General features: G+C 48.6%; 1 protein-coding gene and 1 long non-coding RNA gene across 5 annotated transcripts; one reads left to right on the forward strand and one right to left on the reverse strand.

Moving 5' to 3' along the window:
* Positions 1–2076: 2076 nt before the first annotated feature.
* Positions 2077–13405, reverse strand: LOC110342822. Of its 3 annotated transcripts, none has more exons than XR_002384980.2 (5): positions 13269–13405; positions 7308–7411; positions 4877–5000; positions 3184–3382; positions 2077–3081 (listed from the first exon to the last, which is right to left on the reverse strand). It is a non-coding gene; the product is annotated as an uncharacterized LOC110342822 (long non-coding RNA). The 3 variants fall into 3 exon arrangements; XR_002384979.2 differs by having other exon boundaries at positions 4877–5014; XR_005876325.1 differs by lacking the exon at positions 13269–13405 and adding an exon at positions 7891–8025 and having other exon boundaries at positions 4877–5014.
* Nkx2-1 (NK2 homeobox 1) lies at positions 11320–15885 on the forward strand. 2 transcript variants are annotated; one of them, XM_040743059.1, is made up of 4 exons: positions 11320–12354; positions 12730–12854; positions 13580–13965; positions 14880–15885. In XM_040743059.1, the coding sequence occupies exons 2-4, from the start codon at positions 12778–12780 to the stop codon at positions 15623–15625; spliced, it is 1209 nt and encodes a 402-aa protein (XP_040598993.1). In that variant the 5' UTR covers positions 11320–12354; positions 12730–12777; the 3' UTR covers positions 15626–15885. The 2 variants fall into 2 exon arrangements, with proteins under 2 accessions (XP_040598993.1, XP_005080570.1); XM_005080513.4 differs by lacking the exon at positions 11320–12354 and having other exon boundaries at positions 12538–12854; positions 14880–15884.
* Positions 15886–16080: the final 195 nt, after the last annotated feature.

A 16080-nucleotide genomic window follows, 5' to 3' on the forward strand; every position in this document is an offset into this window, starting at 1 on the left:
TCCACTCTACTAATCTACTAATAAAAGAAATTCTATATTTTTACTTCAAGAAAAGACTTCTGAAAGTGGAATACCAGCAGAGACAAAAGCAGGATCATTTCATGGCAATAAAACACTGAATTCAATAGGCCATAGCAATTCTAAATGTTTATAAAACTCATGAAAGAACTACAAAAAAGATAAAGCAAATTCTGTTGGAACTACAAGAACAGAGAAACTCACAATTACAGCTGAAGATTTCGACATCTCTCTCAATAACTGATGAAACAAGTGGGCAGAATTACAGCAAGGGTCTGAAAGACTTGAATAATGTCATGAATCAAGTTGACCCAAATGACAGTTATAGAACACTCCGTACAACAACAGCAGTGTAAATGTGCTGTTCAAATGTATGGACACATTTACCAAGATAAGCCATATTCTGGGACATTGAATAAATCTCCATAACTTTGAAAAGATTCCAGTCAGACAAAAGATAAGTACTCTGATCACAATAAAATAAAACTAATAATCAATTATCACAACATCTCTACAATGTCCACAGATGTTTAAAATTAAAGAGGCTGAATTATATTACTTATATCAAAAGACATCAGAGACATTAGATGCCAGTATCAGGAAGCTATGAAAGGAACACCATGCATTCAAGACCAGTATACTATATACATTGAGATCTGCTTCAAAAAATGAAAATCTTTCCTTTTTCCTTTCTTTCTTTCTTTTTTTTATGTGGATATCCATAGTTGTGCTGTCACCGGACACCGTGTTGATGTCTGTGGGCCATGTTGCTGTAGGGGACCTTGTTTATGTGAATAGCTTGTGCAGCCAACTTTGGCCATGTTGACTCCCTTGGCCTGTGCTGCCACGGAGAGCCTTGATAGTGTCCAGGAGCTGTGCTGCAGCAGAGGGCCATGTTGATGTCGGTGGTCTGTACTGCCGCTGGAGACCATGCTGAGGTCCAATAGCACATGCTGATACCAGAGACCACTAGATGTTCATGGTCAGTGTTGTCATCAGAAACCATGTGAACGTCCACGATTCACTCTCCCGCTGACTGTAAAGGGCAAGGAAGCTACTTCTGCAGTGGTAGCGAAGACTGGAGACTCACAGTTGAGAAAGACGGATGTAGAAGGCTTCAGTGAATACCCCTACCCCCACCCCACCCTCCAATGAAGTAACAGTCTAGACAAAAGCCATCGATGAGAACTCTTAAAAACTGTGATAAGGATGCGGAAGTGTAGCGCTCCACAGTTGATGGCTTCTGACGGGTGTCAGTGGTGAAGGACTCAGTTTTCTCTTAGGAGCTACCCACTGGGAGTTTGACCATGCTCCAGTGGGTATGTGGGCAACACAAATTGGAATTGTTTTTGTTGTTGTTGATTCTTTCTTTTTCTTTCTTTTTTAAGGGTAAATGGATGGACCTGGGAAGACTGGGGAGTGAATGCCATAGGGATACACACTGCGAAATTCCCAGATAATCAAAGTGTTATGTTGGGAAACAAATGAAAAAGAAATTTTAAAAATGAGCCCAGGTTTTTTAGTTTTGTAGCAACAGAAAGACTAGAAAAAGCCTAAGTATAAAGACTTTTCCAAGTAATTTGTCATAGCCCACATGGGGGGGGGGCATCCGTTGGGTCCAGCTGTCTTGTCCAGTCCATACTTGAGAGGGAGAGTGTGGATTAAGAAATGGCAGGTAGAAAAATTAAAGAAATGACAGATATACAGGATAGAGTAAGGAGGGCATCTGATGAGTACCAGGAACTACCTCAAGTTTATTATTCAGAGCTCTTCTATACCCCCAATCAAAAGAGGGGGAGGAAAAACACTTCCTTACCAAGATACAAAGGACAAGCAAGTGCAATTACCTTCTCAAGACCCCAAAACAAGTAACCACACCCTAAGCCAAATATCCACTTGCTAAGGTGAGACATCTATTAGTTACTCCTTAGGTCAAATAACCTACTGTTAAGGTAAAACATCCATTAGCCACACCTTAGGCCAAACATTCTGTTCAACCTTGAAAGAGTGATAGTGGGTTTGAACTCTCTGACTTTAAGTCAAGAAGAATCGGAGCCATTTTTATGGGTCCCAACAGTAATTGTTTTTAAAAACATTTTTATTTATTGGTTGAGAACTTAATACATGTATGCAATGTGTTTCGATCAATTCCCTTACCCTTCCACCCAACATATTCTATACTGAATGATTGCAGATTAATTCATTCATGTATTCATTCATTCCTTCATTCATTCATGTGTTCATTTATTTGTTCAGATATCTTTCAAACACTCCAAGTGTTCTGAGTATCAATTTTAGGGCGGAGTTACAGAATGGGAGACACTTTAGTACCTTAAAATACATTTCTCAAGATTAAAGTTCTTAGTTTATTTTTTAATTTGTAGAGAAAAACAGCATATAAAAAAGTTTGGGATGCAGCCAACGCTGTGCTGAAAGGAAAAACTGTGCCACTAGCTGCTGGTGCAGAAGAGATGAAAATGTCACATGGTGACACCTGCCTACAACCCTGCACTCACGAGCATCCCAGGTTTGAAGACAGCTGCGACTACTTAGTGAGATTCTGTCTTGAAGAAAGAAAAGAAAGACCAGGGAAAAGGCCTCTTAGTAGGCCCGCTTGTGAGCTCAAGAAAGATCCTAGCCAATCACCAGAACCTAGGCATGTTATCTTAAGAGTAGTTATAAAGAGAGAAATCCTCCTGTCCCGTGAACCATGTGGTGAGAGGGACCCCAGCCAACTAGGGTTCAGGGGCACCCTGACCCTGGAATCTTTCCCCCGAAAAAAGAGTATTTAGAAAAAGGACTTTTACAGATAAAAGGAAGGATCTTGAACTGAGGTGACTTCCCTACTTTTCCAGGGGGCTCTCAATACCCATCAAGAGCATCTTTGTAAGAGAGAAGCACAGAAACACGTACATGAGATTACATGAAACTGGAGGCAAATTGGAGAAATGAAGTCACAAGCCATTGGGCATCCAAAGCTGGTAGGGGGCAGAGAAGGGAACACCACAGCACCTGTGAAGAGCCTGTGATCCCACTGGCACAGTCATTCCAGACGTCTGGCTCCTAGAACAGAGAGAAGATGAATTCTGTTCTTCTGGCACTTCAAAATTTGTTGTAACTTCTTTCAGCAGCCACAGAAAACTAGTTTCATATCAAATGAATTACCTTGCCTTCCACTCAGAAATGAACAAACACAATTTGGTATGCCTCTAAAAATGGAATGCTGGCACTAGAGAGAGGGCTCAGCGGTTAAAAGCATTGGCTCTTCTTCCAGAGGTCCCAGGTTCAATTCCCAGAATTCATATGGCGGCTCACAACTGTCTGAAACTCCAGTCCCAAGACATCTGACACCCTCTTCTGGCCTCTGCAAGAAATTGGCATGAATGTGGTACACAGAAAAACATACAAGCAAAACACATATACAGAAAATAGAATTTAAATTAAAAATGGAATGATATTCAAGAATCAAAAGAAAAGCTCTTTAAGTATCAAAATTGTGTTCAAAACTATTGATGAGCCTTAATAATTATAATAAGTGAATAAAGGACAAAATAATTTGATTTAATTCATGGAAATTCTAAAAAGTTACACACTGTAATATACAGTAATATACAGTGACCAAGGGGAAAATAGTGATCATGACAGGGTTGAGTGAACAAAAGAACTCATTATAAAAATGAAGGAAAATGAAGGGATATACAAACTTCTGGGAATTAGCTTGTATTTCATTATCTCTTTTGTGACCATATTTTCATAGATATACACAAAGGTCAAAATGTATTAAATTTTATACAGAAGGTGTAGGCAGTTTAATATGCATCCAATATATTCCAGTAAAGTTGCACAAAATGCAACCAGATGTGAACAGTTTAGCTACAGAATAGGTTGGAAGCAGGTAAGATGCAGATGAGGGCTTTGTTTGGGGGCATAGACTGCACTGTGAACTATGGAAAGGGTTATGGAGTAACGCCTGACGACTAAAACCAGAGCCAAAGATGAGGCAACTAGCGATGGGTGGCCATGGTTAAGGGAATGAGAAGAGAGAAGTACTTATGAATAACTGGGGGTGGATTTAGGAGACATCGAAGATGTAGAGTGAGGAGGAGGAGAGCTATCTGGCTAGGGAGCTGTGATGAGCTGAGGTGTGTACCACTAAAATGTGTATGCTTAAGTCCTAACACGATGCTATTGTACTTAGGAGTAAGATTTATAGGGTGTGCGTTAATCTATGTGCTACTATGACTGAGTACACGAAGACAGTTATTTTTAAAAACAATGAAACAATTTCTTGCAGCTCTAGGGCAGATACAAAAACCTAGGAGCAAGCTAATGGGATCTGATGGAGACCTTCTTGCTGCTTGCCCTGGAATGCTGTACGCTAACATGGCAGAAGAGCTCAATGGCAAGCCGCCAGGTGACACATGAATTCTGTTTTATTAGAGGCCAAAAACCATTAAGCAGGGAGAAGCCATGATAGCCACATAAACTCTTAAAGGCACCATCTCTTAATCCTAACATATTAATGATATCTGGATTTGAGAATTGATACTTTCAAATTGCAGCAGGAGGTAAAATGAAATCAAGTCATAAGCATGGAGCCTTCATAAAGTAAAGCTATGGTCTTATAAAAATGTTCGTCTTTCAGAACTGTAACAATGGCTCACCTGTTAAGAGCACTAGCTACTCTACTAGTAGACCTGGGCTTAACCCACATAATACCTGACAATCATCTGCTATTCCAGTTCCAGGGGATCTGATGCCCTCTTCTGTTCTCCTTGGGAAATGTAGGCATTTGGTGCACAGACAGACTTTTATACAGACAAAACACCCATACACATAAAATAAAGATAAATAAAACCTCAAAAATCGAATTATGTATCTTTCTTCACTGTAGAGAACGCGGTTGTCTACAAACCCAGGGAGTCCTCAACAGACAATGAATCCTGCTGAATCTTCATCTTGGACTCTCCACCTCCAGAACACTAAAAAGGAAATTCTGGGGATGAAAAAGAAGTCATAGCAGGTAAGAGCACTTGCTACTTCTGTAGAAGACCCCAATTAGGTTCCCTGTACCAACAGGACAACTCACAATTATATATAACTCCAGTTCCAGAGGATCTGATATCTTCCTTCTTGACCACTACACACATACAGATATGCAAACAAAACACTTGTATACATACAATAAAAATAAATAAATCTCCCTGGGCAATGGTGGCACACACCTTTGATCCTATCACTCAGAAGGAAGAGACAGGAGGATTTCTGTGAGTTCAGGGCCAGTCTGGTCTACTCATTGAGTTCCAGGACAGCTACAGAGAAACCCTGTCTCCAAAAACAAAAAATAAATAAATAAATCTCTAAAAAATGTCTGTTGTGTAAGTCATCCAGTCTGACCTTTAGCTACAGTAGCCCAAACTGACTATTAGGAGACTTTATTGGAGGAGTTGGGTAGTGGGAGCAATAACTGTACATACATATTCATGGTGTTACTACATTAATATCAGAGGCAAAAAAAGTAATGAGCTAGCCTTCATAAATTTAGATTGGAATGTGTCAAGTGTAATGGGCATGCACAAGAAAAAAACAGACAGGAAGGTAATTCAGGAGAATGAGAGAGAGGTTGACTGGAAATAGGAATTTCAGAACTTTCAGAAATAGGTGATGATTTATGGGGCCACAAGGATGAATTTACATGACAGGAGTCCAACAATGGATTCTGAGAAGATATGCCAAGGGACAGAAAGAGGGAACTATGACACAGTGGTGACTTTGAAAGACCAAATTCTCTACTTGAGTTTCAACGTAAATCCTTAGTTGTAAGCCCCTGTGAAACATTTTTATTAAGTTACATACTTTCAATATACAATGACACAAAGTTATGTTTCCTTCCAAAAAGGAGAAATGCAGGCATAGGAAGAAAAGACCAAAGCAAAGCAAGACTGAACCCCCGCAGGCAAACAACCTATAGCTTGATGTCCAGTATCTAGAGTATGTGCTAATAGCATCATGTAAGTTCCAATGGGTTTGAGCAGCCCTGCTCATATGCCTTGTCCTTTAGAGCCTGCACGCAGCTTCTTTGGGGACAGCTCTCCACAGTGCCTCCAGCTTCCTTGATGGATGTTCACAGTCCTGGCCTCTCCAACACGGAGTCTTGGGCATCACTCCCAGCTCCACACCCAGGAGCTCTCTGTACACGTTATCTGGTCTCATCCGAGTCCCCCCACCCCCGGAACCTGGCCAGCCTCTGTCCACTGGAGCCCTTGCACTCATTATGCTTGCAAAACTAATGCTATATGGATGGTGTTAACTTCTGTTACCAGCTTGAGAAGTAGCCAGGACCCTTTCACCACGATTACAATAACCTCTGTGGGCCTTCTCATGTGGCTCAAACTAGGGAAACATTTTCCTAGAGAGCCCCTTGCCTGCACAGCAACTCAGAAGTCTTTTTTTAATGAAAGTTTCTCCAATGGCTTTGTATTTTTATACCCTGGAGATTTCGCTTGGTGGGTCTACTCCCCAAAAGACCTTCACTATTGTCCCAGGGTAAAACGTGTGGCTTTTCTTTAAGTCTTTAACCATTTCTGTTGTGTTCTCTACTCTGTCCACATAATGTGTGCTCTTTTCTTATGACAATTGTTCATTTTTTCATATATTTCTGTGCTACTTTTTGCCCCGATTTTCTTGACTAAACCCAAGCAGTAACAACTGTGCTCTGGCCTGCATGATACACTGTCTTAAGATTTCCTTAGCTGAATAAATTAGTCCATGGAATTAGCCCATGGACATGTCTGTGGGTGCTGCTGCCCCTGGGCAGGTGGTCTTGGGTCTTAGGTGAAGATAGATCCAGAAAGCTTCTAGATCCCAGGGCTTTGGAAGCTTTTCTATTACTGCTTTTACACAGAGCAGAGTCCCTAGTGTCAGGCCACCCAGCAAGAACCTTTCATTTCTCCAGGCTTCGAGAGTGCAGACAGTAAAAACTATTTCACCATCACACACATGTCCACTTGCCCTCAGACTTGGAGAGCAAATTCCTGTAACACAATTGCAAGTTAAAGCCTAATTAGATGAGGAGTTTGGGTATTGCTGTGGCTTCTACAATCCTGATTTACACAAGGGCTCTTACTAGTAGGTGCCTTGGTAATTACAAGTCAATCACAAACTACATTGCAATAGCTTTGAGTAGACCCATTAAAAGCAATACATGCTGAACGAATGAGTATTATGATGAATAGTGAAGTTGAGAGAATGGCTGGCAGGTTAACCACTGCCAGTCTCTTCCAACTTACCAGGTTTTCTTTCCAAGACCCAGTTAGTGGCAGAGCTTCCCCAGGATGCTGTAGTGATGCATTTCTACTAATTACCAGTAGAGGGCGCTGCGGATCGCCACGACCTGGGAATGGAGAGGAATCCAGACTGTCAGGTGGAGATTATCAAAGCTGGCCCGACAGTACCCTGGCCATCAAAAACTTTTCCTGGGGACAGGTGTTGAACAGGAGGGGTGAGCAAAGAAAAGGGAAAGGTCGTAGAAGAGAAAAAGGCTGGAAAAGGGAAACGCGCTGTAGCGACTTCACAGGAAATAATGCAAGCATAGTATAGGCAACAATATTTGATAGGTGATAGAAGACAGAAAAAGGAGGTTCTATCGCCTAAAGCCGAATGAGAGGTGCAAAGCGCTCTCCTGGCGTGCTCGAGATCCCGAATTCCAACCTCAGCACCAAATAAAAAGAAATACAATATATAACATAAAAGCTAAATGAAAGTGCTCAGATCCTGAGGCAAAGCAACACTGCACTCCTGAGGACCTTTGTAGCATTTACTGCCTCTAATTATTCTGTAGAGCAGCGCTCCCCCGCTAATGTTCCCAGTTACCACCGTCCACTCTTTCGAAGAAACTGAGTACAGAGACTAGCAACTCCCAGTGTGCCTGGCGATGAATGCAATGCGCGCTGCATCAGATGAATGAGCTGTCTGCCACATCTTGTTTTCCCTCTTTTCAAAGGACGATGTAGCGCTCAGTTCCCATTTCTCTAGGTTTTGCAACCTACTCCTGAGACTCACTCCTATCTCAAACCCCTTCCCGCCAGGGGGAGTCCCTAGAATTTTGGAGAGAGTAAAGGTTTTGGTTGTAACTTGGGGCCAAGATTTCAAAACCATAACCCCCAAGAAAGGGCAAGGGAAAAAGCTGCATCATCACAAGAGCGTCCACCTTCTCACAGCAGAGAGAGGGGTGCAGCAACCTGGTGATGTCCAGTCCCTTCCCCCTCCCCCTTCCTCCCCCCCCCGCTCCTCCCCCCACTCCGCATTCCATCCCCACAAGCCTCCACTAAAGAAAAGTATCTCAAAGGTTCTAGCTGAGCGGTGGAAGGGTCTTTTCCTTGGACTTCTCCAAAGCTGTCCTGATGACCACCTTGCCTAGTGAGGACCCCAAGGAGGCTTTCAAAGCTGGGGAAAGCATAGGAAGGACCCTAGTTAACTTTTCAGAGGCCAAATGATAGACACCATGTTTGAAAGGTGCTCCTTGGATCGCCGAGTAAAAGAGTAGTTAACACCACCTCCATACACACCCTATTTCTGTTGTCCCTGGGCCAGATTGCCTCCACCTCACTCTTAAACAACAACAACAAAAATCATGTGTACATTGCCTGCATGTAGATGTGTGCACTAGGTGCTTGCCTGGTGCCTGCAGAGGTCAGAAAAGGGCATTCGGATGCCTTGGAACTGGAATTACAGAAGGTTGTGAGTTACCATGTGGGTGCTGGCAACAGAACCCAGGTCCTTTGTAAGTGTTCCTTCTTAACCTGTGAAACATCTCCTCAGGCCTTCAAGTCCTCTTGAGCCCAGGCCAGTCCAGTCCAGCCCAGCACAATACAGCACAGTCCAGTTCAGTCCGGCCCAGCCCAGCCCAGCACACAGCCCAGCAGAGATCGTACACCTGCAGCGGGCATCAGAGTATTGGGTGTTTCTTCTTCTTACACAGCCTCAGACTTGCTCCCCAAGTTTCTTTAAGCCCAGCATACCAAATCAAAATAATTCCTGTGTGCTAATGACTTTAAGATGATCAAACTCTGTCACAGCACCTCATCATGGGTTCTTTAAATTGACACTGCAAAGTAGTGAGTTATATGAGGCAGGCTTCTGCTTGTGGGCTCTCTCTCTCTCTCTCTCTCTCTCTCTCTCTCTCTCTCTCTCTGTGTGTGTGTGTGTGTGTGTGTGTGTGTGTGTGTGTGTGTGTGCCAGTTCTCCAACTCCAAGGCTTCTGGTCTGTACTCAAGGGCTCCTTCTGCCCATGCAGATAGCACTGAAAGATAGGGAAACGGTAACTAAACTGAGACACAAAACTTCACTGGGACCACCCCCCTTTCCCAGGGTTTGTCACAGAGTGACTGCACACCCCTGGAATGTTTTAGTGCTAACATGGAAGCTTCGGGTGGGGAGGAGCCATATCTAGACATTGGAGGCAGAGTATTCTGACCTATCCACCCAGTATCTGATACAGCACGGGTTCAATGCATAGCTGTTAACTAAATCATGAATTGCAATAAGACTTGAAGATGCGTAACATTAGAAGGAACACACTTAGTGCTCCCGGGAGACATAAAGGGTTTCCTGAGAGTTAGAGACAAGCAAGTTGAGGAGAAGGTGTCAATGGTTCTGGTTTGGGAATCCTCTCCCTGAGATCCTAGCTTGCCGAGCTCCTGGAATTGGGAACTTTACACAGCTTTCCCAGCGAGCACTCCCTCCATCTTTCAATGACAGAGGAGGGTAAGAAGGGAGTTTCCCTCTGCCCCCTGTGCTACAAATACTAGTGGTTCCTAGGCTCCTCTGAGACTGGGCGTCCGAAGCTCTTTGATACCTAACCAGAGAGATTACAGTGGCCTTTGGGGACTGAACCAGCTTCATGATGGCTATGTCCCAAGGGTCATGGGGTTCAGTCCACTGACAGCAAGTTAGCTGCCGTGCAAACGAGGACAAAACACAGCCTTGAGAGGTAGGATAGATTTTTGAATACTAATCCACAACTACAAAAGGAAGAACAAAATCTCTGGTTTAAGCCTGTTCTCGATGAGTCAGAGAGGCAGCATGCTCTTTAGCCAGAAAGAGATGCTGGGAACCGGGGAGAGAGTCCCCAGGCCTTTGCATGGACCAGCTGAGAGATAAGTACACAGCATTTTTTCCATAAGGCTCTTATGTATTCGGTTTTCCCATTATCGGCTCCAGTGCATATGGAAAATAACGCCGTGATGGGCGTCTGTGAAGCAACAGGAACGCGAGGTTTGGGCCACAGAATGCTGCAGAGCCCCCTCCCCCCAGGTCTAGTAAGGAGAGGATAGTGCTGGTGCAGCATGAGGTTGGAGCTCTTTCCAGTTCCCCGCCCCCAAAGGTAAAGCCTGCATGGCTGTCAGACGTCTTCACCCCTGCAGCTCCAACTCGACTGTGGCACCCCCACCTTGTGCTGTATCGTTGGGAATGGGGTCCCCAGTTGCTGTCCCCACTTTCCCAAACTGGCCACCTGCTGGTGTTACTCTTGAAGGCCCAGGCTGTGTGACCTAGAGACTGCGGGAAGATAGAACAAATCTTTCACTCCAGTCTAGCAGGCGCCTAAAAGGCAAGAGATTTGATAAGACCTACAGAAACTGAAATATCGACTTTGACAGTGAATTTCATTTTTTTTCCCTCAAAGCTTTGGGCGTGTTTTGCTGCGCCTGATTTTGTTTAACTCTCAAAAAAAAAAAAAGACTTCTGAGAGTGTTCACCTTTGGTAAGTGGCATTGTATCGGAGACAACGGCACTACACTTGGTGTTTTTTTTTTAATGACTACCAACAATAATAAAATAACGGAGATAAAGGGAGACAGGCGACCAGTGACTTCCTACTAAGACCTCTTTCCTAACACCGGCAGGTCTGGGTCACGCCTTCAGACAAGGTCTGCGTTCGGCTCTGCCTGCTCTCCCCATGCTTCCCTTGATCCGGCGTGGCTTCCCCTTCCTGTGCTCTGCTCTAGACGCCTTAGACCAAAGTGCTGTCGATGGGGTCTGAGCTCATCTTGAGAGCGCCCCCCAGAGAAGTCCCTGAGAAAGAGAGCGAGCGCAGAGCTCTGCTTTCCACTTGTGTTTAGCTACACAAGACGCAGCGCACCTGCCCGCTTAAAGTCAGGGCTGCCTGCTCCAAAGCCACCGTGGGGGCCGTGCGAAAATGCGGGCCCAGATGGTGCTCACTCAGGGCCTTCGCGACGGAGGTAGGTGGTGAGGAAAGCTAATGTTCGTAGAGTCGTTGGCTTTGTGATGAGGGAGTGGAGAGCTCTCTTCGAGGAGAGGGTTGAGATCTTAAAAAGCAAATAAAACAACTTTCCATGCTATAATTGCTATTAATGGAAAGGAGCCTACGCTGAATTAAGTAGTTCAAAACTGCTTGTTCATTATCGGGAGCTCCCTCACTACAAGGAGGGGAAAGAAAATGTGAAAACAAAACAAAACAAAACAAAAAAACCAAAATCAAGAAGCCTCCTTGACTGGTCGCCGCCGAAGTGTCTAGGAGGCACCTGCCGGGCCAGGAAGCGCTCCGCCCTCCCAGCCTCTAGCGCGCCAAGGAAGCTCTAACAGCAGACAAGCAAAGCAAAAACAAAAACAAACAACATCGAAAACGTTTAATTTCCAACGAGAAAATCGGAGGTGGTTTCCAAATCCGTGTCGTGCAGGGCTTGACTGGGTGGCCCACTCAGCTGCTGAGGCCGGCCTGGTAACAGCAACGAGGCTGACGCCCCCGGCCCCGCTGGGGAGCACAGCCCACAGCTCCCCCTTGCCAGGCGCCCAAGGACCCTCAAGGCGCGGGGCTCACACTTGAAGCCTGGGAACGCTCAGACAGGAAACCCACTTCCTCCTAAGCAGTTTCTTGCTAGCCGGATGAGAGGCGCCCAATTGAAGCAGAATGATCCTCATCGGCTAATATCCAGCGTGGCCACAAAGCGACCGGCCATTTACGCCGCCACTTTAGACAAAGATATTTGGTTATTCCCGGGGAAGCGAGAGCACTTTTGCATGGCTGAGCTCCGGGAGGAGGCGAGCCTCAGCCCAGCCTCCCGCCCGCTGGGCTGCGGGCGTCGAGATATTCGCCTCCTCCCGGACAGCGAGTTCCACCGGGGTTCAGATTCAATTTCACTCTGCAACGGACCCTCGGGCGCTCACGCGGCTCCCTGCCCGGGCTCTCCCTGAAGCACCCGAAGGGAAAACAACGGGGATCTGGGCTGGAGTGCTGGGACTGTGATGTCCTCGGAAGTCAGCACTAGCTTCCGAAGCCGGAGTATCCAGGCCATGGGCCAGGGTCAGGGGCACCAGGTTTGTGCGAGATGGGACAACTTCAGTGGTGGACTCTCACGTTGATCCCCGCACCCTTGTCCTCCCAGCGCAGAGGGCCAGAGGTGTTCTTGCCTGGGCCGGCAAAAGGGGTGGAGAAAGGGAGCGGTGGGGTGGGGTGGGCTGGGGGGCTGGTCCGCTAAGGAGCCAGGAGCTTGGTGGGGGGTGGCGCGGGGATCGGTGACAGCCTCCCGGAGGCAGTCGTTCCCTTAGTCAGCTCCCCCTCCGCCCGCGGGGATTCTCTCGGGTAAGGGGAAAGGGGGCGGGGAGCAGAGGTGTCCCTCTGACGGCGGCAGAAGAGGCAGACAGACTGACAGACACACAGACCAACAGTGCAGCCCCAGGGTTCATCCCCAGACTCGCACACTCTTTTGGTGGTGACTGGGCTCGGCGCCGTGAAGCCCGATGTGGTCCGGAGGCGGTGGGAAGGCGCGGGGCTGGGAGGCCGCAGCGGGAGGGAGGAGCAGCCCCAGCAGGCTCAGGTGAAACCCCGCTCCCCGTACCTCAGCCTCCTCTCCCCCAAAGACCAGTCCCTGACCCCGGAGCCCCGTCCGAAGGGGACCGCGGTTCCACTTTGTAACTCCTCAAGTTGGTTGCAAAGCAGCAGTCACCTTCCTGCTTTCCATTCCTCCCCTTAGGTTACTCTCTACCCCACCTCTGGCCCTCCCGCTCTCGGTTCCCTCCCCCTCCCCCCCTCCGCCTTTTCCTCGCGCGCCACAGGCACCCCACAAAAATGGGGATGGGGGTGTCCAAGGGAGGGGAAAGTAATCTCTCTCTCTCTCTCTCTCTCTCTCTCTCTCTCTCTCTCTCTCTCTCTCTCTCTCTCTCTCTCTCTCTCTCTCTCTTCTCTCTTTGAGACCTAAAAATCCTGACAAGTGAAGCTTAAAGGTGTTTACCTTGTCATCAGCATGTAAGCTAATTATCTCGGGCAAGATGTAGGCTTCTATTGTCTTGTTGCTTTAGCGCTTATGCCCCGCCTCTGGTGGCTGCCTAAAACCTGGCGCCGGGCTAAAACAAACGCGAGGCAGCCCCCGAGCCTCCACTCAAGCCAATTAAGGCGGACTCGGTCCACTCCGTTACGTGTACATCCAACAAGATCGGCGTTAAGGTAACACCAGAATATTTGGCAAAGGGAGAAAAAAAAAGTAGCGAGGCTTCGCCTTCCCCCTCTCCCTTTTTTTTTTCCTCCTCTTCCTTCCTCCTCCAGCCGACGCCGAATCATGTCGATGAGTCCAAAGCACACGACTCCGTTCTCAGTGTCTGACATCTTGAGTCCCCTGGAGGAAAGCTACAAGAAAGTGGGCATGGAGGGCGGCGGCCTCGGGGCTCCGCTTGCAGCATACAGACAGGGCCAGGCGGCCCCACCGGCCGCGGCCATGCAGCAGCACGCCGTGGGGCACCACGGCGCCGTCACCGCCGCCTACCACATGACGGCGGCGGGGGTGCCCCAGCTCTCGCACTCCGCTGTGGGGGGTTACTGCAACGGCAACCTGGGCAACATGAGCGAGCTGCCACCTTACCAGGACACCATGCGGAACAGCGCTTCGGGCCCCGGATGGTACGGCGCCAACCCAGACCCGCGCTTCCCCGCCAGTAAGTGAGGCCGCCCCGCCGCGGGGCCGCGGGCTGAGCACAGGAGGCGCGGTCACTGAGACCCGCGAGGTGCGGCGCTAGCCGCTCGCCGGCTATGCTAGACATCGGGGTGGGCAGCGGGGCAGCATCGTCTAGGAGTGGGGTGCAGGAACTGGATCTTCTTCCCCACGCTGGGCTAAGGTTTCAAAAGAGGCACTTAGTTGAGCCGGGGTCCTGCGGGACAGGTGCTGGCACCCAGCAACCGCAGGCGCCAACTATCGGCTTGGCCCAGAAGACTTCCGGGTGCCGAGGGAGGCCCACCCTGAGCTGAGGGCTTGGGCCAGCGGAGTTGGAGGAAGCCAGGCCGAGTCCGAGTCCGGAGAGAGGATGCCCTGCTGGGACGCATCCCAATGCCTAGTCCGGCTGCTTAGCTTTCTAGAAGTCTCTGGGCGGGTTGGGAGGGCATGCAGTTCTGGAGACGAGCAGGTGTCCTTACCTAGAGCTCACCAGTGAGAAAGCAAGAGGACAAGCGCTTGGAAGCCGGGGCTTTCGAAATTGAAAAAATTCCCTTTTGCAAACCCCCTGAAGTTGGGGTCTGCCGTCCGACCCCAGCTCTCTGCAACCCCGGGCTTCCCACCCGACTCGGGCACGAAATGAGTAGAAGCGCCCTTTCCCCTCACTATACATTCTAGTTCTAAAGAAATACTGACACCGATGAAGAGTAGCTAGGCTTGAAACCCTTAAACTCTTCGACAGCATGGCCCGGGCAAGGCACTAGACGTTCCCCAGCTAGCTGGGCCTCTCTCGGGAAGGAGTATTAGGAGGCCTAGGTGAGGAGGATGCCGTCGAAGGTTGGGGCCGGCGGGCCAAGGGCAAGGAAAGCAGGTTTGGCCCGGCCCCGGCCCCAGCCGACGCTGTGCGTTTGTCGCTTACAGTCTCCCGCTTCATGGGCCCGGCGAGCGGCATGAATATGAGCGGCATGGGCGGCCTGGGCTCGCTGGGGGACGTGAGCAAGAACATGGCCCCGCTGCCTAGTGCGCCCCGCCGGAAGCGCCGGGTGCTCTTCTCCCAGGCGCAGGTGTACGAGTTGGAGCGGCGCTTCAAGCAGCAGAAGTACCTGTCGGCGCCGGAGCGTGAGCACCTGGCCAGCATGATCCACCTGACACCCACGCAGGTCAAGATCTGGTTCCAGAACCATCGCTACAAGATGAAGCGCCAGGCCAAGGACAAGGCGGCGCAGCAGCAACTACAGCAGGACAGCGGCGGCGGCGGCGGAGGTGGCGGGGGCGCAGGATGTCCACAGCAGCAGCAAGCTCAGCAGCAGTCACCGCGCCGGGTGGCCGTGCCGGTCCTAGTGAAAGACGGCAAACCCTGCCAGGCGGGCGCCCCTGCGCCGGGCACCGCCAGCCTGCAAGGCCACGCGCAGCAGCAAGCTCAGCAGCAGGCTCAGGCGGCGCAGGCGGCTGCCGCGGCCATCTCGGTAGGCAGCGGTGGCGCGGGTTTAGGCGCACACCCAGGCCACCAGCCGGGCAGCGCGGGCCAGTCCCCGGACCTGGCGCACCATGCAGCTAGCCCGGCAGCGCTGCAGGGCCAGGTCTCCAGCCTATCCCATCTGAACTCCTCGGGCTCGGACTATGGCGCCATGTCCTGCTCTACTTTGCTTTATGGTCGGACCTGGTGAGACGGGAGGTGAGACTGCATAGCCTCACCGCTTCGTCTCTGCCCGCGCAAAGACCACCACTCGCCCGCTGCTCCACGCGCTTCGACTTTTTCTTAAGAACCTGTTTGTGTTTAGACCAAGGAAAAGTACACAAAGACCAAACTGCTGGACGCCTTCTTCTTCTTCTTCTTCTTCTTCTTCTTCTTCTTCTTCTTCTTCTTCTTCTTCTTCTTCTTCTTCTTCTTCTTCTTCTTCTTCTTCTTCTTCTTCTTCTTCTTCTTCTTCTTCTTCTTCTTCTTCTTCTTCTTCTTCTTCTTCTTCTTCTTCTTCTTCTTCTTCTTCTTCTTCTTCTTCTTCTCTCGTCCTCTTCCTCCTCCTTCTCTTTCTCCTCTCCTATTCCTCCTTTCTTTCTCCATCCTCCCTTCTTCCTTTTCTCTTTACTACTTAAAACTTGTGGATTATTTTTTAACGTAAAA

This window comes from Mesocricetus auratus, unplaced genomic scaffold (genome assembly GCF_017639785.1).
Source record: "Mesocricetus auratus isolate SY011 unplaced genomic scaffold, BCM_Maur_2.0 Super-Scaffold_15014, whole genome shotgun sequence".
NCBI lineage: Eukaryota > Metazoa > Chordata > Mammalia > Rodentia > Cricetidae > Mesocricetus > Mesocricetus auratus.

Coding starts and splice junctions, on each gene's coding strand:
- Nkx2-1 (XM_040743059.1), top strand. CDS start 12,778: ATGTGGTCCGGAGGCGGTGGGAAGGCGCGGGGCTGGGAGGCCGCAGCG. Junction 12,855..13,579: donor AGCAGCCCCAGCAGGCTCAG/GTGAAACCCCGC, acceptor TTCCTCCTCCAG/CCGACGCCGAATCATGTCGA. Junction 13,966..14,879: donor AGACCCGCGCTTCCCCGCCA/GTAAGTGAGGCC, acceptor TGTCGCTTACAG/TCTCCCGCTTCATGGGCCCG.